Source organism: Moschus berezovskii, chromosome 26, assembly GCF_049115385.1.
Source record: "Moschus berezovskii isolate FMDL1 chromosome 26, NW_MosBer_1.0, whole genome shotgun sequence".
Taxonomy (NCBI): Eukaryota; Metazoa; Chordata; class Mammalia; order Artiodactyla; family Moschidae; genus Moschus; species Moschus berezovskii.
Window position 1 is genome coordinate 22,485,536 of NC_142485.1, and position 26,042 is coordinate 22,511,577.

The 26,042-nt window shown below is 36.3% G+C and overlaps 1 protein-coding gene across 3 annotated transcripts in view; it reads right to left on the reverse strand.

The window, feature by feature from the left end:
* Nucleotides 1-26,042, reverse strand: part of SGCZ (sarcoglycan zeta) — a 407,822-nt gene that overhangs the window by 170,816 nt on the left and 210,964 nt on the right. For 2 of the 3 annotated variants that reach the window (XM_088832536.1, XM_055416515.1), the window contains exon 2: nt 16,106-16,207. The exons of the other annotated variant lie outside the window; for it this stretch is intronic. In XM_088832536.1, coding sequence (XP_088688662.1) covers nt 16,106-16,207 — 102 coding nt within the window. The remainder of the gene's footprint in view (nt 1-16,105; nt 16,208-26,042) is intronic. 3 annotated transcript variants of the gene reach the window in all.

The window sequence follows — 26,042 nt, forward strand, 5'->3', positions numbered from 1 at the left end:
GAAAAATATTCTCATAGATGAAAGAATATTTTTGGTGTTACTTTTGAGAGGGTGGGAAAGATAAAAGGAGGATGGACAGGAGATCAAGAAAGACTCAGCAATATAATAAAATAAATCTAAATAATAGGATGTCTAATATTTCATTTAGGTTTCCCTTGTGGCTCAGTGGTAAAGAATCTGCCTATTAATGTAGGAGACACAGGTTTGATCCTTGGGTCAGGAAGATCCCCTGGAGGAGGAAATGGCAATCCATTCCAGCATTCTTGTCTGGGAAATGCCATGGATAGAGGAGCCTGGTGTGTTGCAGGCTATGGAGTCACAAAAGAGTTGGACATGACTTAGTGACTAAACAACAACAAACATTTCATTTTAAATGATTTGCATACCACAATGTATATACTCAGTCTCCATAAGACAGTGAAATCTTTATGAAAGAAAAAAATGATATGTGAATATACGTGCAAGTTATAGAGAGTTAATAAAGTGGGAAAATCTAGGAAATGACCAAGATCCAATATGGGTAGATGTCACAGCAAAAGAAAAGAACTGTCATTGTGTCCAACTCTTTGTGACCCCGTGGACTATACAGTCCACGAAATTCTCCAGACCAGAATACTGGAGTGGGTAGCCTTTCCCTTCTTCAGGGGATCTTCCCGACCCAGGAATCGAATCCTGCATTGCAGGTGGATCTTTTACCAACTGAGCTGTGAAGGAAGCCCAAATAAATGGTGACAGAAACTGGAAACCAGAGAACCTAAGTTCCCTGGAAATCAACAGAAATTTTATGACTATAATTGTATCATCCATAGGATATGGAACACGTGTTGAAGACTAAACTGAAAAACTGTTGGAGCTAATCAACCAATTCAATAAAGTTGCAGGATATAAATTTCTTAAGTTTCTAAATAGCAAGGTGATCAAAGGCAGCATATGGTTTCATTGTAATGAAAATGTTGCTTCAGTTCAGTTCAGTTCAGTTCAGTCGCTCAGTCGTGTCCAACTCTCTGCGACCCCATGAATCACAGCATGCCAGGCCTCCCTGTCCATTACCAACTCCTGGAGTTCACTCACACTCATGTTCATAGAGTCGGTGATGCCATCCAGCCATCTCATTCTCTGTCGTTCCCTTCTCCTCCCGCCCCCAATCCCTCCCAGCATCAGAGTCTTTTCCAGTGAGTCAACTCGTCACATGAGGTGGCCAAAGTATTGGAGTTTCAGCTTTAGCATCAGTCCTTCCATTGAACACCCAGGATTGATCTCCTTTAGAATGGACTGATTGGATCTCCTTGCAGTCCAAGGGACTCTCAAGAGTCTTCTCCAACACCACAGTTCAAAAGCATCCCTTATGGCAGAAAGTGAAGAGGAACTCAAAAGTCTCTTGATGAAAGTGAAAGAGGAGAGTGAAAAGGTTGGCTTGCAGCTCAACACTGAGAAAACAAAGATCATGGCGTCTGGTCCCATCACTTCATGGGAAGTAGATGGAAAAACAGTGGAGACGGTGTCAGACTGTTTTTGTCGGCTCCAAAATCACTGCAGATGCTGACTGCAGCCATGAAATTAAAAGACACTTACTCCTTGGAAGGAAAGTTATGACCAACCTAGATAGTATATTAAAAAGCAGAGACATTACTTTGCCAACCAAGGTCCGTCTATTCAAGGCTATGGTTTTTCCCGTGGTCATGTATGGATGTGAGAGTTGGACTGTGTTGCTTAGCAAAGATTAAATCAGTGAAATCAAAATTACACTGAATGTAATTTTTCTTTTTTTCTTAATCCCCAGGAATTTCAGGATCTTGATATATCTTTTTAGTCTGTGACAAATATTATATATTTTGTCACAGATATGCTTATTTAAAGCAAGTTCTGATTTATAGGAGACTGCTTATTACTTCAAAAAAGATTTCAAATGTTATGGAGATGGAAAAATAATGAGAAGAGATTATACCATAAGTCTTTCAATTTTTCTTATTAATGTAAATCAGAAAAATCAGAGAAATGTGATGGAAGCATGTGAAAATGCAAAATCATGACAATAATTAATTATAAGTTTTTACAGTGAAGAGGAAGCTTACTACATAAAATACAGACAACAAAGTAGTTACAGTATTTGTGATTGGATTTTATTTTGATAGCTCTACAGAGACTTTTCTCTAATGAGAAAAGTTCAGAATGAGACTTAACATGATATTGGTCAAAACCAGTGTTGTTCGTTCTATAAGGCGAGAGTACCAAGATTTCACAGATTCCTATCACAAATCAGCAGACTCTGTTTGTTTTATAGTGCTTTTTTTGGTAATATTTTATTTGATGAAACAATCTCATATCACAAATCATTTATAAACCATCAATCCAGCTAATAACAATATCTAATTTGTCAAGGCTATGGTTTTTCCAGTGGTCATGTATGGATGTGAGAGTTGGACTGTAAAGAAAGCTGATCACTGAAGAATTATTGCTTTTGAACTGTGGTGCTGGAGAAGACTCTTGAGAGTCCCTTGAACTGCAAGGAGATCCAACCAGGCCATTCTTAAAGAGATAAATCCTGGGTGTTCATTGGAAGGATTGATGCTAGAGCTGAAACTGCAATACTTTGGCCACCTCATGTGATGAGTTGACTCACTGGAAAAGACTCTGATGCTGGGAGGGATTGGGGGCAGGAGGAGAAGGGGATGACAGAGAATGAGATGGCTGGATGGCAACACCGACTTGATGGACATGAGTTTGAGTGAACTCCGGAGTTGGTGATGGACAGGGAGGCCTGGCAAGCCTGGCCTGGCATTCATGGGGTCGCAAAGAGTCGGACACGACTGAGCGACTGAACTGAACTGAATAATTAAGAGTAATGAAGTTTTGTAGTGATACTGAATATTTCTATTTACTTATTATTACTTTTAGGCTCTGCTGGGTCTCTGTTGCTTCATGGGCTTTTTTCTAGTTGTGGCAAGTGGGGACTACTTTCTAGTTGCTGTCCACAGGCTTCTCATTGTGACTCCATGGACCGCAGCCTGCTAGGCTCAGTTGCTGGTAATGAATCCGCCTGCCAATGCAGGAGACTTGGGTTTAGTGGCTAGGTCAAGGCCCCCCTGGGGAGGAAACAGCAACCCACTCCAGTATTCTTGCAGGAAGAATCCCAAGGACAGAGGAGCCTCGCAGGCTACAGTACGTGGGTTCTCAAAGACTCAAACATGACTGAGCGCCTGAGCTCACACAGCACAGTGGTAAGCGAAGTTGGAAAAACGGGAAATAGTAGCTACAGGGTCATTCTTGGACTGATGAAATTTAGGAACAGGGACATTTGAAACCGGAGAGTCTGGAAACAGATCTCCATGCATCTGTACCCCATGCGTAGTTCTGGAACACCCACAGTGGTATGCTTGCCTGCGTCTGAGACTGTTGCCTTATAGAATTCCTCAACCAAATTGTTCTACTCAATGTTTCCTGAAAAACCTTTGTCTTCTATAAGCTATTTTCTTGCTTATAAATTTATCTAATTTAGAATCCAAATTTCAATCATTCTTCAAAGTCCAGCTCTCCTGCTTTCACATGGAAGCATACTAGCTTGATACAGGGATAGTGAGTTAGTGTGGAGGAACCAATTTAAAGTAAAAATAGCAAGGCAATGGCAAGCCACTCCAGTACTCTTGCCTAGAAAATCCCATGGATGGAGGAGCCTAGTAGGCTGCAGTCTGTGGGATTGCTAGGGGCCGGACGCAACTGAACGACTTCACTTTCACTTTTCACTTTCCACTTCCACACGTTGGAGAAGGAAATGGCAACCCACTCTGGTGTTCTTGCCTGGAGAGTCCCAGGGACAGGGGAGCCTGGTGGGCTTCCGTCTATGGGGTCACACGGAGTCGGACACGACTGAGGTGACTTGGCAGCAGCAGCAGCATCACTAAGATTCTTCCCATACATAGTTCCTAGGCCTGACCTCTAAGGACAAGGAACTACAAAACAAAATGTATTGTGCGTCCCTTTTTTTCAAGGTTTGCTATCTCATTACCTCACATCTTTTCTAGGGGAAGAAGCAAGCGGGGGGGCAAGTGTGCCTCTATGTGTGCATGTTTTGGTGGAGAACAGAATGGGACACTGTAGGTAATTGGTTTGTTTGTTTATAAAAACAACTGAATCTGAAGTAATGAAAGAATCTTCATGAGCTTGGAAGGCTCCTCCAGTGTGAGAGAGAAAACACCAGTGAGACGACAATAGCATCATTTTTGGAAACAATATATGGTAACTAGTACTCCTTTTAGAGCCTTTCCACATTTTTTTTAAAATCCATGAACTACTGCACTTCTAGAACCAAGCTCACCTACACTTATATATTTAACAACATCAAACTGTGTCCTAGCTTAATGAGGATTTCCTACTGTGGCATTTTTTGTCTTATTTTTAAACAAGGTTCATTGTGTTCAAATTATCCGTATGCTTACTTCTGTAGGTCTAGATCAGCATGCCAAACACAGAAATAGAAATATAGATTTCCTGAATAATATGTAAAAACTTATTTTGAAGAAATTTATGAATTGTTTTAAAAAATATTTTATCTTGGTAATGAAAGATAATTTTTTTCTTATTTGGACAATAAGACACATTTTAATCAGTTTAATGTATCTTCTGATAGCTCAAATGTTTTAATTTTCCTTTCAAATAAAATTTTTCAGTGGTCAAATCAGACTATCTATAGAGCTACCTAATAAATATTGTTTCTTTAAATCTGGAATACATTTTACTTTTATGAATTGTTTAAAAGCAATGAATCAGAATGGAGAATTTATGTTGGAGTCATAGTATTAAGATTTTCCTTTGCACAATTTGAGACAGCTAAATTGCCATTTGCAAATGAAGACAATATCTCCTATTTAGCAGTATGAATTAAGTAAGTTAATATGTATAAATATGTTTTGTGAACCGCGAAGTTTAATGCTCAGGATTATTAAACATTATTCAGTAGGTACATGGGCAGTTTCAGTGTTTTCATCAGTTGACAAATGGTTGAGGGAAATGTGAACTATGGACGGAAGTTAGTGACATTGTACAGGAGACAGGAATTAAGACCATCCCCAAGAAAAAGAAATGTAAAAAAGCAAAAGGGCTGTCTGAGGAGGCCTTACAAATAGCTGTGACAAGAAGGGAAGTGAAAGCAAAAGAGAAGAGGAAAGATACCACCCATTTGAATGCAGAGTTCCAAAGAATAGCAAGGAGAGATACGAAAGCCTTCCTCAGCGATCAATGCAAAGAAATAGAGGAAAACAATAGAATGGAAAAGATTAGAGATCTCTTCAAGAAAATTAGAGATACCAAGGGAACATTTCATGCAAAGATGGGCTCAATAAATTATGGAAATGGCAGGGACCTAACAGAAGCAGAAGATATTAAGAAGAGGTGGCAAGAATAAACAGAAAAACTATACAAAAAAGATCGTCATGAACCAGATAATCACAATGGTGTGATCACTCACCTAAAGCCAGACATCCTGGAATGTGAAGTCAAATGGACCTTAGGAATACTACTATGAACAAAGCTAGTGGAGGTGATGGAGTTCCAGTTGAGCTATTTCAAATCCTGAAAAATGATGCTGTGAAAGTGCTCCACTCATTATGCCAGCAAATTTGGAAAACTCAGCAGTGGCCACAGGACTGGAAAAGGTCAGTTTTCATTACAATCCCAAAGAAAGGCAACACCAAAGAATGTTCAAACTACCACACAATTGCACTCATCTCACACGCTAGTAAAGTCATGCTCAAAATTTTCCAAGCCAGGCTTCAGCAACAAATGAACCGTGAACTTTGAGATGTTCAAGCTGGTTTTAGAAAAGGCAGAGGAACCAGAGATCAAATTGCCAACATTCACTGGATCATCAAAAAAGCAAGAGAGTTCGAGAAAAACATCTATTTCTGCTTTATTGACTATGCCAAAGCCTTTGGATCACAATAAACTGTGGAAAGTTCTGAAAGAGATGGGAATACTAGACCACCTGACCTGCCTCTTGAGAAACCTGTATGCAGGTCAGGAGGCAACAGTTAGAACTGGACATAGAACAACAGACTGGTTTCAAACAGGAAAAGGAGTATGTCAAGGCTGTGTATTGTCACCCTGCTTATACAACTTATAAGAAGAGTACATCGTGAAAAACGCTGGGCTGGAGGAAGCAGAAGTTGGAATCAAGATTGCTGGGAGAAATATCAATAACCTCGGATATACAGATAACGCCATCCTTATGGCAGAAAGTGAAGAAGAACTATAGAGCCTCTTAATGAAAGTAAAAGAGGAGAGTGAAAATGTTGGCTTAAAGCTCAACATTCAGAAAACTAAGATCATGGTATCCGGTCCCATCACTTCATGGAAAATAGATGGGAAACAGAGGCTGACTTAATTAATTGTTTTGGGCTCCAAAATCACTTCAGATGGTGATTGCAGCCATGAAATTAAAAGACGCTTACTCCTTGGAAGGAAAGTTATGGCCAACCTAGACAGCATATTAAAAAGCAGAGACATTGCTTTGCCAACAAAGGTCCGTCTGGTCAAGGCTATGGTTTTACCAGTGGTCATGTATGGATGTGAGAGTTGGACTATAAAGAAAGCTGAGCGTAGAAAAATTGATGCTTTTGAACAGTGGTGTTGGAGAAGACTCTTGAGAGTCCCTTGGATTGGAAGGAGATCCAACCAGTCCATCCTAAAGGAAATCAGTCCTGAATATTCATTGGAAGAACTGATGCTGAAACTCCAATACTTTGGCCACATGATACAAAGAGCTGACTCACTTGAAAAGACCCTGATGCTAGGAAAGATTGAGGGCAGGAGGAGAAGGGGATGACAGAGGATGAGATGGTTGGATGGCATCACCGACTCCATGGACATGAGTTTGAGTGTACTCCGGGAGTTGGTGATGGACAGGGAGGCCTGGTATGCTGTGGTTCATGGGGTCACAAAGAGTTGGACACGACTGAGCAACTGAACTGGACTGAACTGAATTGAGGGACATGTATGACCCACTTAAAATTGTATATAATTATTTTTATATTTATGTTCAGATATTTTCCTCAGGTTTTTGTGGATTTTACAAAGACGTCTGAATTTACAAACATTAAAAAGCACTTAGTTGCACAAATGTGTTACCTTTTCTATATTCACTACTAGTGTTCCTTAACTAGCATGTAATGTAATCTTGATAAAGAGGCTCAGATGAATTATTTGTAGATATTTGGTAAATAACAGAAAAGGTTTAAGTTCATCAAAACTGAGTAAAGTAAATTGGTACAACCATTTTGGAGAATAGTTTGGAGATTCTTTAAAAAACTGAAAATAGAGCTACCATATGATCCAGCAATGCTACTCCTGGGCATATATCTGGAGGAAACTATGATTTGAAAGGGTATATACACCCCAATGTTCATTGCGGCACTATTCAAAATAGCCAGGACATGGAAGCAAACTAAATGGCCATCAACAGAGGAACGGATCAGGAAGATGTGGTGTACACACACACACACACACACACACACACACACACAGATACATATATATAATGGAATATTACTTAGTCATAAAAAGAAGGAAAAAGTGTCATTTGCAGCAACATGGATGAACTTAGAGGTTGTCATACTGAATGAAGTAAGTCAGATAGAGAAAGCCAAATATCACATGTTATTGCTTATAGGTGGAATTTTGAAAACTGGTACTGAGGAATCTATTTACAGAACAGAAATTGAGTCACAGACATAAAAAACAAGCTTAAGACTACCAAGGGGGAAATGGGGAGAGGTATAATTTGGGAGATAGGGACTGACATATACACACTATTACGTATAAAATAGATAACTAATAAGAACCTACTGTATAGCACAGGAAACTCTATTCATACCCTGTAATGACCTGTATGGGATTAAAATCTAAAAAAAGAGTGGATATATGTATATGCATAAATAACTCACTTTGCTGTTCACTTGAAACCAACACAACATTGGAAATCAACTATACTTCAATTGAAAAAAAAAAAACTGAGGAACTTAAAGTCCTATTATTTCTAGTGCTGTCAGACTGTAAATATTTACCACAATTATTTATTTAGAATAGCAGGTCTACAATTTATAGAAACATCTGTAGAAGAAACTTTTACAAAACTAGGTGGTTAGAACAAGAAGCAGTGACTTGAGATGTGAATTCTGGCTCACTTTTGAGTCCTCAGACCTTGAACATCTCATTTAAATTCTCTAAGTCTTGAGGTAAAGTATCCACAAAATGGAAATAAAATTATCTGCTCTGCTCACCTCACAAGGTTGTTGCTTTGACATTTAGATATCTTTCCATGGAATTCACTGAATATATTAAGAGAAATAATAAATATTACATTGATAAATATCTAAAAATATGGGGAAAAAAAAACACATTGATTTCTGAACAAGCTAATAACAGGATGGATCTTCAGACTTCATGTCAATTGACCCATCAGAAACAGTTCTGCATTCTATCAGCCTCTTTCCTTTCAGGATGCCATAATCTTGGTTTTCTTCCTACCTCACCAGTCTCCCCTTCTTAGTCTGTGGTTGGTTCTTACACTTCTTTCTAAACTCTTCAATATTGGGGTAAAGGGTTATAGTGAACGTAGATAGAATATCCAATATTCTATCCACACTCACGGATACTCTTGTTTGATTTCATGTGTTTAAATTAGATAATAATAGCTATGGATATTAATACTGACATTAAAATGTCTCTAATTTATGTCTCTAAGTTATACCTCAACATGAAATACACACTCAGATATCCTGCTAACTTGAATTGCCTGCTCTTCTAGTAGGCAAAATTAATAGCTCCAAAATTGTGCTCAAAATCTTCACCCACTCCCTGCTTTGCCCCAAATTGGCTAATAGTGACTACTCAGAACAAAAAACCTTGATATTATACTAGGATCTCGCTTATTCTCACATCCCATTTGCAATGCGTTGGCAAATCCTTAAATTGTTACTTCTAAATATACTGTGTTTACTCGTTATACTCATCACATAGTAAGGATTAAATAAATTAAAATATGCAAAACATTTAGTATAGTATTTGGCTTTCATTAAAAATAATAAGCAATACTATTCCTTGTGTTAGATTCGGTGGTAAAGGCTATACCTCTTTTATCTCTCCTAACGGTACCACAATATTCTATCCAATCTCTGAAAATATTAGGGGCTATTATAAACTTTATTTTGCAGATGACAAAAGAAAGACACAAAGAAGTTAAATAAGGTAACTAGTCTCAAATATTAAGTAACAGAGACAGGATTTGAAGCCAGGAACTGGCCTTCAGAAATCTACTCTACACTGAATGTTAGCTTGTATTAAAACAATTGTCTATTTGAACAGCCACAAAAATGATTTGAAATATAATAGAAATGAAAAAAAAAATCAAGAAAATGGCCAACTGATATTCACAACACCAAAAGGCACAGCTTTTCTCCACAAGCACAAAGGCAAAGGGAAGAAGCAATGGAAAACTCATTCCCATATGCAGGATGAACCATAAAGTGATTGATAAGAAACTTGTAATGCTTATATGAAAAAGAATGTTAAAGAATGTTTCTGAGCAGCACAAAGTTCTCAAAAAAAAAAAAATTCAAGAGAGAAGCCATATTCTTAGACAGAAAAATCTCAGAACTATAAAGATGTCAATTTTATCAAATTAAATGTAGCCATAATTAAGTTTCCAACTGGAATTTTTATGAAACTTGACAGCTGATTAATAAATTCTTTTGGAAGAGAATATACACACTAGTCAAAAGGTTTTGAAAAAAAGCAATAACACAGAACTTGCTCTAAAAGTTCCTTAAAGTTACAGTTTAGTTTTAGTCAAAATATATCGATAGAACAGGTAGAGGGACCAGAAGTAAATCTATGCACATTTAGTAATGTAGTATATCAGGAAAGTTGTATTTAATCAGTGATGAGAAAAATGGAGTATTCAAATATGGTATTGGGGGATATTGGTCATGAAGGAAATGAGCATAGGAAGGAAAGAAGGAAGGGAGGGAGAGAGAGAAAAAAAGGAACAGAGAGAGAAAGGAAAAGAGAAAAAAAATGAAAAGGAAGGAAAGAGGGATGGAGGAAGGATCCTACCTAATCTTAAAAGGATACATCAAAATAGAAAAGTCTCAAAAACTCTCTCACTACCAAACAAATAAAATGATAATTATTTCTTTTAAAAATAAAATTTTATTGGAACAGTCAATAATTTATTCATACAAATGTATGCTACAAATATGAAAAAGTGAAAGCCAAGGAAAGAAAGATTACTTCATAGCAGCATACAGTATGCCTCCCTGACCTATTGTCACCCATATCCCAGAATAAATGAAAGAATGTTGATATATTCTGAAAATATAAAGAAAAGTTTAACCCAAATCAACTAATTTGGATAGAGGAAAGAAGGTGGTAGAGTAGACAGCACTGGAACGAGAAATTAACAGACTGTATATGTCATTGGGAGACATCTTAGTCCAAGTGTGGTTGATACAGGCATTTACTCACAGTTGGCTGCCCCTTCCCATCAGCAATGTCTCCAGGGAAACAAAGCTGCTAGACAGTAATCCTCTACCTCAAATGTGATAGAGGCTCATTAGGGATAATGCAAACTAGGTAAGGAAAATGCTGTCAGTTTTAGTATTTAAAACTTTTGATTTTAATAAAACCAGAGCTCAAAGACAGTTAAATAACCTATAAAGATTTAAAAGACTGTGGACCTAAGGCAAATTCTGACAAGACAACACCCTTGTAAATAAAATACATGAATTAGATAGAGCAAAGGCAAAATTAATATGGAGAAAAATAAACTAATGGCATAGAAGAAAGACTAGACAATAACTTACTTCTATCAGAGAAAACATACAAAGTTTAAAATAGTTAGAGAAATTATGATAGCTGCAGAGGATAAAAAAGATCATAAGAATTATTGCTTTCTCTGAAAACCTCAGTAAATGGAACTGAATGATATTGAGTGATATAATATAGAAAAGGTCCCTGAAATGAAGAAGCAAAATGGCGAAAATGTATCAGGCACCCAGGCAGAACATACCTGGCATCAACAGGAGAAAAATGCCAGACTTTCCTGAGATTTTTAATGGCAATATCGGGTGCTAGAATTTTATACAGCAATGAGGTAACAGGAAAAGAAGAGATGAACCATTAATAATATTCCAGAAAAGAATAAAGACAACAGAAACCTTTCACGTGAACTATTTCAAGGAAGAGCAAACAAACAAAACTAATTAACAGTGAAATACAAGTAGGGAAGAATGATTTGAATAGTAAAATCAGTCCTGGATAATCCATAATCAAAGGACTGGTGGTGAGACTGACAGCCATCTGTATGCAAAATTAAGACCAAAGTGCCAAGGCAATTAAACTAGCAGAACAGAGTGTAAATATTATGAACTTTGAAAAAGTTAAGTATTTAATTATATAAAAAAAAAACCTGAAAATGAATAGGGGTGAAGACAAATTGGAGGAAAGCTAATCACCTCAAATCGCACGGCAGGGAGTTAATGAACACTGTCTGAAATTAAAACATGGGGCTAATGCATCCAGCTTCCTAATGGTATTCATCATCTTTTATTCTTAACCATAAAGATAAGTTTAGAAAAAAACCTTTTTCATGGTGAAAAAATATTTAAGGTCAGCAATTCTTTCCAATTTGTTTCTGTTTATTTCTTCTTTTTAATTATGTGTAATATACTAATTATAAATAGCAGGTACATGTCTCTCAATATATTTATCTTTTCATTTGTGCAAATCTATACATAACTGTCGTGATATTCACCAAATATCACAGTTAACTGTGTTTTTTTGTTTCTGAATGTAAAGATTTTGGGACAATTTGTGTGTGTGTTTTAACTTGAATAAAGACACTGCTGCTGCTAAGTCACTTCAGTTGTGTCTGACACTGTGCAACCCCATAGTCGGCAGCCCACCAGGCTCCCCCGTCCCTGGGATTCTCCAGGCAAGAACACTGGAGTGGGTTGCCATTTACTTCTCCAATGCATGAAAGTGAAAAGTGAAAGTGAAGTCGTTCAGTCATTTCAGACTCTTAGCGACCCCATGGACTGCAGCCCACCAGGCTCCTCCATCCATGGGATTTTCCAGGCAAGAGTACTGGAGTGGGGTGCCATTGAGAGTAAAATAATAAACCCTATCTGCATTAAACATCTGAATGTGAAATAATAGTGATAAGAATGTTAATAACAAAAAGATTATAGAATCTTACAGGTATCTATTTGTATGGATTGGTTTTGCAAGGGAGAAAGGAACCTGAATAGAGGCTGAGGAGCACAGGGTCAGGAGAGTATCATGTTGTGTAAGCAGCAGAGGGGTTTGTTAAACTTGCCTGGCCCCATGGTTTTGTGTCCGAACTCTCTAAAGAACTGAGCACAGGAGTTGAAAAACTGATTGCAACCAAGAACCCAGTTAGCATCAGAGCTTCAAAGCCAAATGAAATGACTGGAAGTAAAGGGAAGGTAGAACCTTGCTCATAGATCTGCTAATACAGGAATCCTGAAAAATGCAAATTTGCTTTGTTGTAGATTTACTGGAATTGGAATTAACTCGTAGTTGTCCCTGACACAATTATCACCTGTCATGCATGATGCTGGGGTAGGGGGCAGTGGTGAGGTACCAACTTAACTACTGCTGCTGCTGCTAAATTACTTCAGTCATGTCCGACTCTGTGCGATCCCATAAACGGCAGCCCACTAGTCTCCCTCATCCCTGGGATTCAACTGAGGATCCTTAAATAGGAAAAAAAAAAAAAAAACAACCCAAAAAACAAAAATCTAAGAGAGGTGTTCAGCTGAAATCAAATGAAGTCGTTGCTGTTGTTCAGACAGTAAGTCGTGTCTAACACCATGAATTGCGGCATGCCAGGCTTCTCTGTCCATCACTATCTCCCCGAGTTTGCTCAAACAGTGAAGTTGGACAGTATTTAAAATTGCCCTAGAGAACTCATGATTCCATTTTTTTTCCAGTAGGAATTAGTGAAAAGTAGATAGTTTAACCATCTCAGTACTCTGAATTTTTGAAATCTTGAGAAACATTTAAGTTACATTAAAAAGCTGGTGATACAAGTCTTAAATTCCTGATAATTTAAATATTTAACCTAATGTTAGACTGCATGCATTAAAGTCACATTCAGAATATTATATATAAGGTCAAATTCCATATTCTTTGAATATTTTGTACCCAAAGAAAACTATACACTTAATCTCACAAATGTTAAGTGAGTACCTACTCTATGAAAATAATGTTAATTTTGAAGATGCATTGAATTCTAAGATATTTTAAACACACAACATGCTTTTCTGTGTGTGCTGATATGATCAATAACTTTAAAAGGTTGTTTTCTTAAAAGCATGGAGAGTAAACTTCATTGGGTAATAACAGAACTTCAGATGTCTATAGAATTTTGGTGGTGAGCACAGGGCCTGTGAGCTGGTAGGGTAGAAACAGCCCATGATTTATTAAGTTAGGAGGTGAGGTGCTTATGTCTATGGGCAACTGCACTCTGACCAATAGAAACGTACTATCTTTCTACAGGATTAAATAACTACATAACTAGAAAATAAATTTCAGAGTGGCTAAATATAAAGAAGGCAATCCACTGGCATTAGTGCAGGAAAGCACACACACACATAAATACACACAAATCAAAAGTGCAGGAAAAGAAAATTTGCACAAATCAAAATTATAGTACACTTCTATTTTTCTCACTTAATTGAATTTTCATAATTACATTTTGAATTTATTAGTTGTTCTTATCTTACCTACAGGAACTTTGACACTTTATCACAAAAACTTTTGAATATATGAACATGTGTAGAAAGATCAAAATGTACAGTGGAATTTTAAAAATGATGTAAAATCTCCTCTCTACAAGTATTACTGAGTATTTTGTGTTATTTTTTAACCTAAGAATTAGGCATTTTGATCAGTTTCTACCAAACTCATATTATTAATGAGAAAATGAAGGCTCAGGAACATTGTGGCTGACTTTTTAAAACAGTGCATAAACTTTACGGCAGAGAAAAAACAACTCCATGTGTTCAGGGTAAGAGAGTCTTAATGTGGAGCTTGCTTATAAAAGATACATTTTTCTCCTTAGTTTAAATATTTATTTTTGTGGCAGATGGGTAGAGACATTTTCAAGGAGTAAATGAGTCTCTTTTTTTGTTCTCAAACCAGGCCTCCAGTCTGACTGCTAATGGAACATGCTCCCTCCTGCCTGGGCGGTACCACACTCCGCAGGTACTGAGAGGCAAAGGGTAACGAGAGGAGACGCGCCAGGACTGGGGATGGGAAAGGGGGCACACAGACTTCAGTCAGTATGGTGGGTTTTAGAAATGCTTGTGAACGTTCCCAGGGATAAAGGGTAGAAAGCCCATCTGTCACTACCTCACGTTCAAATGCTATAACAGTAAATGCCTTCTTATTTGGTCCACAGATGGAGTGCACATGCCTTGCAGGTTCTTAGGAGAATCCTTGTTTACACCTGTTGCTATACTCTCAGAAATGTTCCTACTGGGAAGGTAAATTTTATGACCCTCCTACCGACAGGGACCTTGACAATCGTTCTCTAAACTGTACTCTAAGGAAGATACTCCATATTAATCTAAAACATCTTTGAAAACAAATCTGTTTTTTTTTTTGGGGGGGCACTCATCCCTGGATTTATCAATAGAATATATTTTCAAAGAAGTTCCTGTCGATGATGACTCTCACCTTCATCCTATGTTAAGTACTATTTTTTATGTTCATGTATGAGTTTGCCTTTCTTCAAATATGAAATTATTTAATAGTGCCAAACACAAGAAGGAATCAGAAAATAACTGAGTGGTGATGACTTTCAATCAAAGGGAAAATGCTAATATGTGTTAGGATGCTATTTTTTTCAGTTTTCAAAGATAAAAAAGAACAATGCCAAACTTTTAAATTTAATTGGTTTTGCTTGTTTATTCATGTAAGGTCAGGTGTGCATATGGATCTATTGTGTTATTTATTCTCTGATTAAAATCTAGAAAATAATTTTAATAAAAAATTTCCAATACCCAGAGTAACGGTAACTATAGTATAATACATTAGGAAGCAGTGCAGTTCACACATAACAAAATAAAAGTTAAATGTAATATAATTATCCTAATTAGAATTTTTATAGAAAAGAATCCTTTGTTCTGTGTTCACTTTGATATTTAAGGGAAAAAAATAGCCTTGAAGCAAATTATAAAATTTTGACTTACTGTGCAACTCATTTGCTACTATATTATATTGATAATATTAAAACATTATTCTAGTCTTTAAAATAGACTTTGATGTTTATGAAATAAGGTTAATAATCTTTCCATATTTTATATAACAAACTTTCTAATTATTATGTTTTATTGAATTTATTTCCACACATACACACTTGTCCCAGGGGAGTGCCTATTACATTTGAAAGCATCTAGTGAGATTTTGATGTACCAAAGATACTACCTTCTGAGAAATAACATACTTAAGCCAAAATAAGCAACGTTAAGCTATAATGTTTTGACTTGTAGCATGCTGCCAGGTGATAAAATACACATAGCACACACACATACACACACCTTTGAAAGAGTAAATATTCTTACTGGTTTTAAATAATGTAGGTCCAGAAATAAATTTAATTTCTGTACTAAGACTTTTTGTCACCTCTTTTAAAAAATACATGTCCATTAAAACTGAAAAGATGAATAATATATTGAATTAGAATCATTTATTCAAGCTAAGGTTCTTGCAAAAATTACTCAAAATATGTTAAATGCCCCTTTTGGAATGAATATAACTGGATTTTTAATGTCAGAGGGGCATATTTGATAGACTAACAAAAGCAACACTGCAGTTTAATTCGAAAAGGCTCTCTAATTTATCAGTTTGAAACTAACCTTCTCCATGGGTTTTTCAATTATTTCATCATTTTGATTTCTTCAAATAAGTCTTAGCATAGATAACTAAATGCATACTGAAGAGATATGGGGTTTCTGTTTTCCTATTTCAAGCTAAAGCATAACCTCTAGATTATCTTTTACAGTAAGCCAAAGCCAGTATCACATACCTTTCGGGAATGAATTTCTTTCACATACAATGGAAGTAGAAACTCAGATATACCTTCAAGTCGGATTCCCTTCTTGGTGACTCTCAGATTTCCCATACCATCCTACAAGCAATGAAATATAGTTCACTTTTAGGTTAACTGGAGAATGAATAACTGGCCATAATTTTCTTAGGCCTAAACTGAGAAAACAGTAAGCTCAAATCCATGATGATTTAAGGAAAATGAGAGGCTGATTCTACTTAATGAATGATTGCAGCAGTTGGCATGCATATAGTGAGCTCTGTTTAAAATGAACAGGAGAAGAGGAGTATAAAGGATCTGGTAGCTTCTTTCCAGTCTAACAGAGACTAGGACTCATCCGTGAATAAATCCTATACTTTCTTCATGCACCAACACTTTTAATTATTTATTAGGCATAATTATACTTGCTTCCTGATTATTGAAAACAACTTTGTTTGCAGACAGATCTAATGATATTTTACATGACACTTATACATATATTTCTATAATAAATACTCACATTTGTACAAGCAATGAATGATTGACGTGTAAGAAAGCATGGTGTCCCAGTATTTTAATCATGGGTAACGCTTATGTCCTTTTCTTTAGAAAATAATACTCCACGAGTATGATAAAACAGGGCACAAATAATATTTATGAGACAAAAATTGAAAATAGTAAGAACAGAGTACTGATAGGAATCAAAGAAAGGAGATTTCACATCTGGTTGGAGAGTACACCATTCCTCGTGGAGGAGACGGACTGTGATGAATACATTAAGAATATGGAGTTTCAACATGAGACGTCCCTAGAAGGAGGAACGTGACATTCTGGTCACAGTCAGGAAATGGCATTCCATCCAACCTAGTTAATGGAATATCATGAGTGAAAACAATTAGGAATACGTTTTGAGGTCAGAGAAAGGAAAGCCATGAGCATAAAGCTAAGGAATCTGTTTGTATTGATACAACAGCCTCCAAGAGAAGGAACATAAAAAGTTCTTGAATAGCTCAATGGTTTGAAATGATCAGAGTTACACTTTAAGGAAAATCTGGTAGACGTACTATGTGGAGCTCTCTGACAGAGTATCAGCGATAATGCACAACTCTGTAAAGTGAGAGGAGTGTGGTGGAGGAGCAACTTTCAAGACCTGGTAACTAATTTTTTCTTGAGATACTGAAGAGGGGGCCATTTACGATTGACCCAAGGATTTACAACTATGACGATAGAAGGACAAGTAGTGAGTCTTACAATTGGAATAGGGAAATCTGTAAGCTCAATGGCAAAAATAAGTTCAGCTTTGAACTTTCTAACTATACTTGCAGAAGTATCCCAAAAGTATCAGAATTTTATTCATCAACCAACACATCTGTAGAAAGCAGGCTGGGGAGCGAAAGTTGCTTTGGTCTTGCTTGACTGTATCATAATGGAAGAACAAGTTCTATGTGGGGAAGAAAATGTATATAAAAACAAAGGAGAAACTCTTAGATAATGAGTAGGTCTGTAGGTTGGAGAGACGTATTCTTTACATTCTGGGAGGCTGGGATTAGTAGAAGAGGAAAGGCAAGAGATTCAGATAGTCCTAGCCTCTACCCTCTGCACTGACCTCAAAATAAAGCCAGTGAAATAGTAGAACAATGGATAGAATTTTGAATAAGAACTGAAGGCCTTTTTTCTTTAACTCAGACAAAGAAAAACACTAAGAAGAGAAATGGAAATATTTTGAGATGAAGAGATGTCAGTCTTCTCACGGAAGGAGAAAATAATTGATTCTGGTTGAATTGAACTTTGGATCAAACAGAGGAATTCACTTCTTGAGCTTGAACTTTTTATCAGCTTGAACTTCAAGCTGACACTGAAAATGCCTAATAGGGAAACGAACTAATTTTTTAACATGAAAATTTTAAGCATCACTGAAGACAAGTTCTGATGAGAAAACAGGCATACTTTTTTACTCTGAGACAGAACTAATTTATACCAGTTTTATAACATCCTCTTTCCCTTTTGAAACTGAAGTGTCTGATATAGATATTTGTTACAGGTCATTCATTCACTGACTCTTAAGAGTTTTGCAACAGTATTCAACAGAAACATGCAGAATTAACAGTGATAGAGTTTCAAAAGTGAGGATTTATTAGACAGGAATGGTAAAAAGTCATAGGAATGTGGTGTCCTAAATTAACAAAAGAATAATGTCCCTCAAATGGCTATTATTTTTCTTATTAAGTAGAGACACGTAAAGCCAGAAAAACAATATTAGGCTGCAAAAATAGCACAAAATCAAGAGTATCAACAGGTGACAAATTAATGATCAAGCTCAATAGGGGTTAAAAAATACAAGAAATGCTAAGACAGGTTTGCATCAGAAATTGGAAACTCAGATTTTGAAATCTTGAAGGTGAGAACATTTCCAGACATGATAAGGTCTGGAGGACACGGGAGCTTCATAAGTAGACTAGAGACAGAACTCTTTCAGTACTAAAATAGTAGTACATATAAAGTGACAGGTGGCCTGCAAATATTGTTTTGTTTCAGAGGGGTTTTCTTGAGTTATTCCCACACAGTGGCTGTCCAGGTATGTTGTAAAATGCCTACCTGAAAGAAGTGTTCTGAAGTTGCTTTGCAAACAGACCCTAATGCTGGGAAAGATTGAGGGCAGGAGGAGAAGGGGACGACAGAGGATGAGATGGTTGGATGGCATCACCGACTCAATGGACATGGATTTGGGTGGACTCCAGGAATTGGTGATGGACAGGGAGGCCTGGTGTGCTGCGGTTCATGGGGTCGCAAAGAGTCGGACACTACTGAGCGACTGAACTGAATTGAATGGCAACTGCTAGACTATCTCAATATGCCAGTAAAATTAGAAAACTCAGCAATGGACACAGAACTGGAAAAGGTCAGTTTTCATTCCAATCCAAAAGAAAGGCAATGCCAAAGAATGCTCAAACTATTGCACAATTGCACTCATTTCACATGTTAACAAAATAATGCTCAAAATTCTCCAAGCCAGGCTTCAAGAATATGTGAACCGTGAACTTCCAGATGTTCAAGCTGGATTTCGACAAGGAAGAGGAACCAGAGATCAAGTTGCCAACATCAGTTGGATCATTGAAAAAGGAAGAGAGTTCCAGAAAACATCTGCTGCTGCTGCTAAGTCACTTCAGTCGTGTCTGACTCTGTGTGACCCCATAGATGGCAGCCCACCAGACTCCCCCGTCCCTGGGATTCTCCAGGCAAGAACACTGGAGTGGGTTGCCATTTCCTCCAACGCATGAAAGTGAAAAGTGAAAGTGAAGTCACTCAGTCATGTCCGAGTCTTAGCGACCCCATGGACTATAGCCTACCAGGCTCCCCCGTCCAGGGAGTTTCCAGGGAGTGGGGTGCCATTGCCTTCTCCAGAAAACAGCTACCTCTGCTTTATTGACTATGCCAAAGCCTTTGACTGTGTGGACCACAACAAACTCTGCAAAATTATTAAAGAGATGGGAATACCTGATAACCTGTTCTTCCTTTGAGAAATCTGTATGCAGGTCAGGAAGCAACAGTTAAAACTGGACATGGAACAACAAACTGGTTCCAAATGGGGAAAGGAGCATATCAAGTCTATATATTGTCATCCTGCTTATTTGACATATATGCAGAGAACATCATGAGAAACGCTGGGCTGGAGAAAGCACAAGCTGGAATCAAGATTGCCAGGAGAAATATAAATAACCTCAGACATGCAGATGACACCACTAAAGAGCCTGTTGATGAAAGTGAAAGAGGAGAGTGAAAAAGTTGGCTTAAAGTGCAAAATTCAGAAGACTGAGATCATGGCATCTGGTCCCACTGCTTCATGGCAAATAGATGGGGAAACAGTGGAAACAGTGACAGACTTTTTGGGGGCTCCAAAATCACTGCAGATGGTGACTGCAGCCATGAGATTAAAAGACGCTTGCTCCTTGGAAGAAAAGCTATGACCAACCTAGACAGCATATTTAAAAGCAGAGACATTACTTGGTCAACAAAGGCCAAGGCTATGGTTTTTCCAGTAGTCATGTATGGATGTGAGAGTTGGACTATAGAGAAAGCTCAGAGCTGAACAATTGATGATTTTGAACTGTGGTGTTGGAGAAGACTCTTGAGAGTCCCTTGGACTGCAAGGAGATACAGTCAACCCATCCCAAAGGAAATCAGTCCTGAATATGCTTTGGAAGGACTGATGCTGAAACTGCCACTACTTTGGCCACTGATGAGAAGAAATGACTCATTTAAAAAGACCCTGATACTGGGAAAGATTGAAGGCAGGAGGAGATGGGGATGACAGAGGATGAGATGACAGGATGGCATCACCGACTCAATGGACATGAGCTTAGTAAGCTCTGAGAGCTGGTAATGCACAGGGAAGCCTGGTGTGCTTAAGTCCACGGGGTTGCAAAGAGTCGGACACAACTGAATGACTGAACTGAACTGAGATTATCTCAGGGCCATAGAAACAAATTCTATCATTAATATAATTCACTGTTCGTTAGTGTTCTTAAAAAATGTTTTCTTAAGATGTTTAAAAATAAAAGAAATGGATATCCATATTAAGGGTGATATTATGTATATTATATGCATATTTAATTCTGGGAAGTTTTGAATCTTAAGATCAGTGTTATCTTTCTATATAACACACAATTTGGGGGAATATAGATATATTTCATTTAAATTAGAAGAAATGGAACTTCCCTGGGTAAATGTAGAACTGTTACCATAGTTTAGTGTTGTGAATCTAACCTTGCTCCACTATGTTCATTGGTCCTTTTTCTGTAAGTTTCTCTATATTATTTACATGTAGTTATAAAATACATGGAACTGTATAATATATATTCACTTATAATTAACATGATGTTCACATTCACACACCAAGTCCACCAATAAATTATGAGATGATGAAACAATCTGGTTTCTCTTATGTAGGAGAATTGAAAAAGTGAATTTATTCCTGCTGTCAGTATAGCTTCTTGATGCACTGTATTCCTGGTCCCTTCCAATCTAAAGGGAGAAAATAATTTTTGAATTTGCTACTAAGATTGACATTGCCAAAATACCAGAAAATAACAGAATCTAATGCACCTATAGTACAGACCCCAACCTTGGCTCTGCTACCTTCATCCTGTGTAAACTTGAACAGTTTAGCTAACCATTTTGCACGTTAATTTTGTTATATGTAAAAGGAATAATATTAGCTATGAGTTTATAGCAATAATGACATGAGGATGTAAACATTAAAATCATACTTATCTTTTGAGTATAAGTACTCAAAAGTTTTAACCACTATTGCATTTTATTTGAAATTTTATCTCATATTATTATAAAAATTCATATCATTTACTTTGAAGGGATTATCTTTGAACTTCGACAGACATTAAATACATTAAACTTTATCATCATTATACTTATAATCTATAGTGGGAGAGCTTTGATTTGAAATGTGACTGCTATTTACTAACTGTTGACTTTGGCGTATTCTTTATCTAAACCTAAATCATTTTCTATAAGAATCAGAAAACAATAGTTTTCTTTACATGGATGTCATAGTAATCCAACAAGATAATATGTAAATGCCTTGTTCCTGGATCTGGCATATTCTTGATAGTTATTCCCTGTAGTTTATTTAAATTAATACTCTGATAATAAATATAATTAATCTCTATTCAGCCTACGTTTTTTAATCTACCTCTCCCAGTTTTCATTTCTTCCTTTCTATTCCCAGTGCAATCATCTTCAATCTGGTAATTGCCTTCATACTTACACTGTTTGGAGTGTAAACTTAACATTGTTTACACTGTTATTTTAATGAATTACTCCTTACACCATCTAAACCCTTGGATTGTAGATTTATGCCATTCCTTTTAAATATTTAATGTGCTTTCTAAACAATCCATTATAAGTATTATCACTTTTGTATTAAGGAATAATATAAAAAAATAATCTCTCCTACTGAATCTTTTTTAAATTTATTTTTTAATTGGTAGAAAATTGCTTTACAATTTTTTATTGGCTTCTGCTGTACAATAATACAATTCAGTCGTAATTATATATATATATATATATTCCTTCCCTTCCTCTTCTCCCTCTCCTTACCCCATCCCACCCCGGTAGGTCATCACAGGGCACCAGGCTGGGCTCCCTGTTTTATTTAGCAACTTCCCACTAAGTGTCTGGTTTACACATGATAGTGTATATATGTCAATGCTACTTTCTCAGTTCGCCCCACCCCCACCTTTCCCTAATGTGTCCACAAGTCAGTTCTCTACTAGGTTCATCAGGACCATTTTTCTAGATTCCATATTGATGCATTTATATACGATACTTGTTTTTCCCTTTCTGACTTCACACTCTTTAAGAGGCTCTAGATTCATCCACCTCACTACCACTGACTCAAATTAGTTCCTCTTTTTTTTAAGGACTCTTCATATTTTCCACAGTAGCTGTATCAGTTATCAGTTTTCAGTTTTCAATGGTGCAGGAAGGTTCCCTTTTCTCCACACTTTCTCCAGCATTTATTGTTTGTAGACTTTTTGATGATGGCCATTCAGACTGGTATAAGGCAGTACCTCATTTCTCCTGCTATATCTCAAGCTTCTTCTTTGGAGTGATTTTCGAGACCCTTGCAGTGTCTCATGTAATTCTTTGTTTTTCAGATTATTTGTTCTTTTCTCATCATTATCCACTCTTTACCTCCACTAAACTATAAAGCTAATATTTTTCAAAAAGTTCTGTTTTGTCATTTAAATCTCTTTTCTAAAAACTGGGTTACAAATAACATAAAATATTATACTGATATTAGCTTCATGTGTGCAACATAATGTTTCAATATTTTTAGACATTATAAAATGATCACCACGAAACGACTAGTTGTCATCCGGTCACCATGAAAAGCTGTTGTAATATTATTGACTATCTTCCTTATGTCACAGTTCAGTGACTTATTTTATATCTGAAAGTCTACAGTTGCAGCATTATTTATGCTGTTCAAGATATGGAAACACCTAAGTGTTCACTGTGAGATGAATGAATAAGGAAATTGTATCTTTCTCTCTCTCTTGCTCTCTCTCCGCCCCCTGCCACACACACTGAAATATTACTCAGCCATTTAAATTTCCTGATTCAAATATTATGTTTGAACCCATCTTCATTCTTATCTCTTCTTAATACTCTTACCCATCATTCAAGGCTTGTACAATTTGCGTTTAGAGACGGCAAAGCCATCTTTATTACAGTTTTCACACACTTGATTTCTTGGAAAAGGTAAAGGATACTTTATTCAAAAGTATTTTTTTGGAGTTGATCATAAGAGAGTGTCTTTAAAATAAATCATAGATATGAATGTTAACAAAAAGAATATTGATAGCCTTGTTATGTTGAATTTAAAATCCAGAATCATAACTTTGCAATCGTCTGACAATAATTCACTCTGTCCTATCTCACATAGAGCTTTTAAGACCCTTGACTGACTGGTATTAGAAGGTATCCTTAGATGGTGGCCATTCTCAGAATCTGAATTACTCCTAACAGGCAAATGTAACTGTCAAAGAAATGCGTGTGTTTACATGGAATGGAGAAAAGTTTTTACAAATGATATAATCATTAAATAACACAGAAAATCTGGTATATGATTATTTATATTAAAAATCTTTTCAAAGAAAGGTGAAAGAATCCAGGAGATAATTACATATAGATTTTAGACATTTTTTGGATAAGTTAAAAAATAAATATCTTGCAAATTACTAGCATCATACATTTCAAAACTTTGATTAGGAAGGAAGATAAATCCATATTTTATATGAATTTGAGTATCTAATGATATTCCTTCTGTAGTTCAACTTGCATGAGGAAATAGCCTTTAAGGCAAATTAGAGACAAATTGGGGAGAAGGCAATGGTAACACACTCCAGTTTTCTTGCCTGGAGAATCCCAGGGATGGGGGAGCCTGGTGGGCTGCCGTCTACGGGGTCGCACAGAGTCGGACATGACTGAAGCGACTTAACAGCAGCAGCAGCAGCAGAGACAAACTGGAGCTCAGTATGGTGGGTATTTGTGAGACTCTGGGAATTAAATATCTTAAATTAAGAAATATATGGAGAAATGGAGATATTAGATTGCTAAAATATAATTACAAATTACTTTTAAAGGTCTTTTTGTTATTTATTCTTTCACTCTAAAGGAATAAAATATTTAATTTCCAACTGTTATTTAAAGATGAGAAAATTCCCTTTAAAGTATCTAAGGATTTTCTTTCTCTTACCTGTTTTATGATTTTATTTATAATTTATATTGAGCTATTTTTCCCCAAGCATAAGAGAAAGAAGAAATAAAGCATAAGTTGGTAGGTTGCTTTATATGTGTGTTTTTACTATGCTGTTTGCTGTAGGCCTGTATTTTATTTTCATTGTAATTGGACTTCCTTATTCCTGCCTATTATTAGAAAATAAATTCTACAGTAATAAAGATTGATAGAAAACTGATCTCTCATTCAGCTTGTATAGAAACATCGTTGGAGATTATTGTTAATAATATAACTTTTGTTATCCGGAACACTATTTCTTCCTTTAGCTCTTAGCCAGCTATTGTTTCATAGTTTATACTTAACCAATTGTCAGAGCTGTGAAAAAGTTTTAAATCTATGATATATTAAATAAAATAAATACTCTACCTTGTATCTCTTATTTCGTGTTCTTTTAACTATGTGAGTGTTATTTTAAAAAGCATAATAAAATAAAATGCAATTTGTCTTCCCAGTTTTTTTCTACTTATAATGCAATTCCTTGAAAAATAAGTCTTTCTTTTTCTAACAATCCACATATCACTAGTCTCATTGAACATATGTCATTAACAACAAAATCATCAGAGTAATATATACTGGGTAAAAATAAAACCCCAAACAAAAATATATTAATCTGATGTGGCATATATGATCACAGTTGTCCAGTTAATGGAGGAAAAATGGATGTGTTTGATATAATCCAATGAGCCTACATATAAGGGAACCAGCAATATATATTATATATATGTATAGACATATATATATGCACACATATACATATAAACAGCTACGTAAAATAATGGAGAAATAGATCATAGTTATTCAATCCAATAAGAAGGTTTAAACATTAAATTATTTTATTTCGAATATTCTTGAAAAACATTTTCTTACAGGACATCTTTTGGAATCACAATCAGGAAAAAATAATTGGTGTGGTTTGGTCTGATGATCTAAATTTAACCATATGATACAACCTTAAATGTGCACGGAAGCAGTGGCATTGTGAAGCTAAGGTTACATTCTGAGGATGCTGGAGAAGGAAATGGCAACCCACTCCAGTATTCTTGCCTGGAGAATCCCATGGAAAGAGAAACCTGGAGGGCTACAGACCATGGGTACCAAAGAGTCAGACATGGCTGAGTGACTAATAACACTGAGGATGTGCAAGAGACAGAAACTTGCTACTGAAGAGTGCTGTGGGAAAACCAAGCATGTTATTAAAAACAAATCAGATTTCTTGGTGTAGAGACAGTGGCAAAGAACCTCAGACATTTGACTTATGAAAAATAATAAATAAAAAATTAATAATACAATGTGCACCTTAAAGACTGTCATCTGTAAATGGGTGACTGAAAAAACATCCATATTTTAATCTGTGTAACAAAAGTATAAAGCTTCAAGCTTCACTATTAGTGTGTCTGTCTTTCCCAAACATGTTTAATAGTATATCACAATTATAATAAACTCAGTGGAAAAAGGGCTCAGTTTTCAAATAAGTTTAGGAAACTACTGCAAGATATGTTCCTACTCAGAGATTCATAATGCATATTAGCATTCTCAACACTCTGAGAAGTCTAGAAGAGAGAAATACTTTACTTTGTCTAATACAAACTTCCCCAAACAATTGTCCAAAGGGACCCC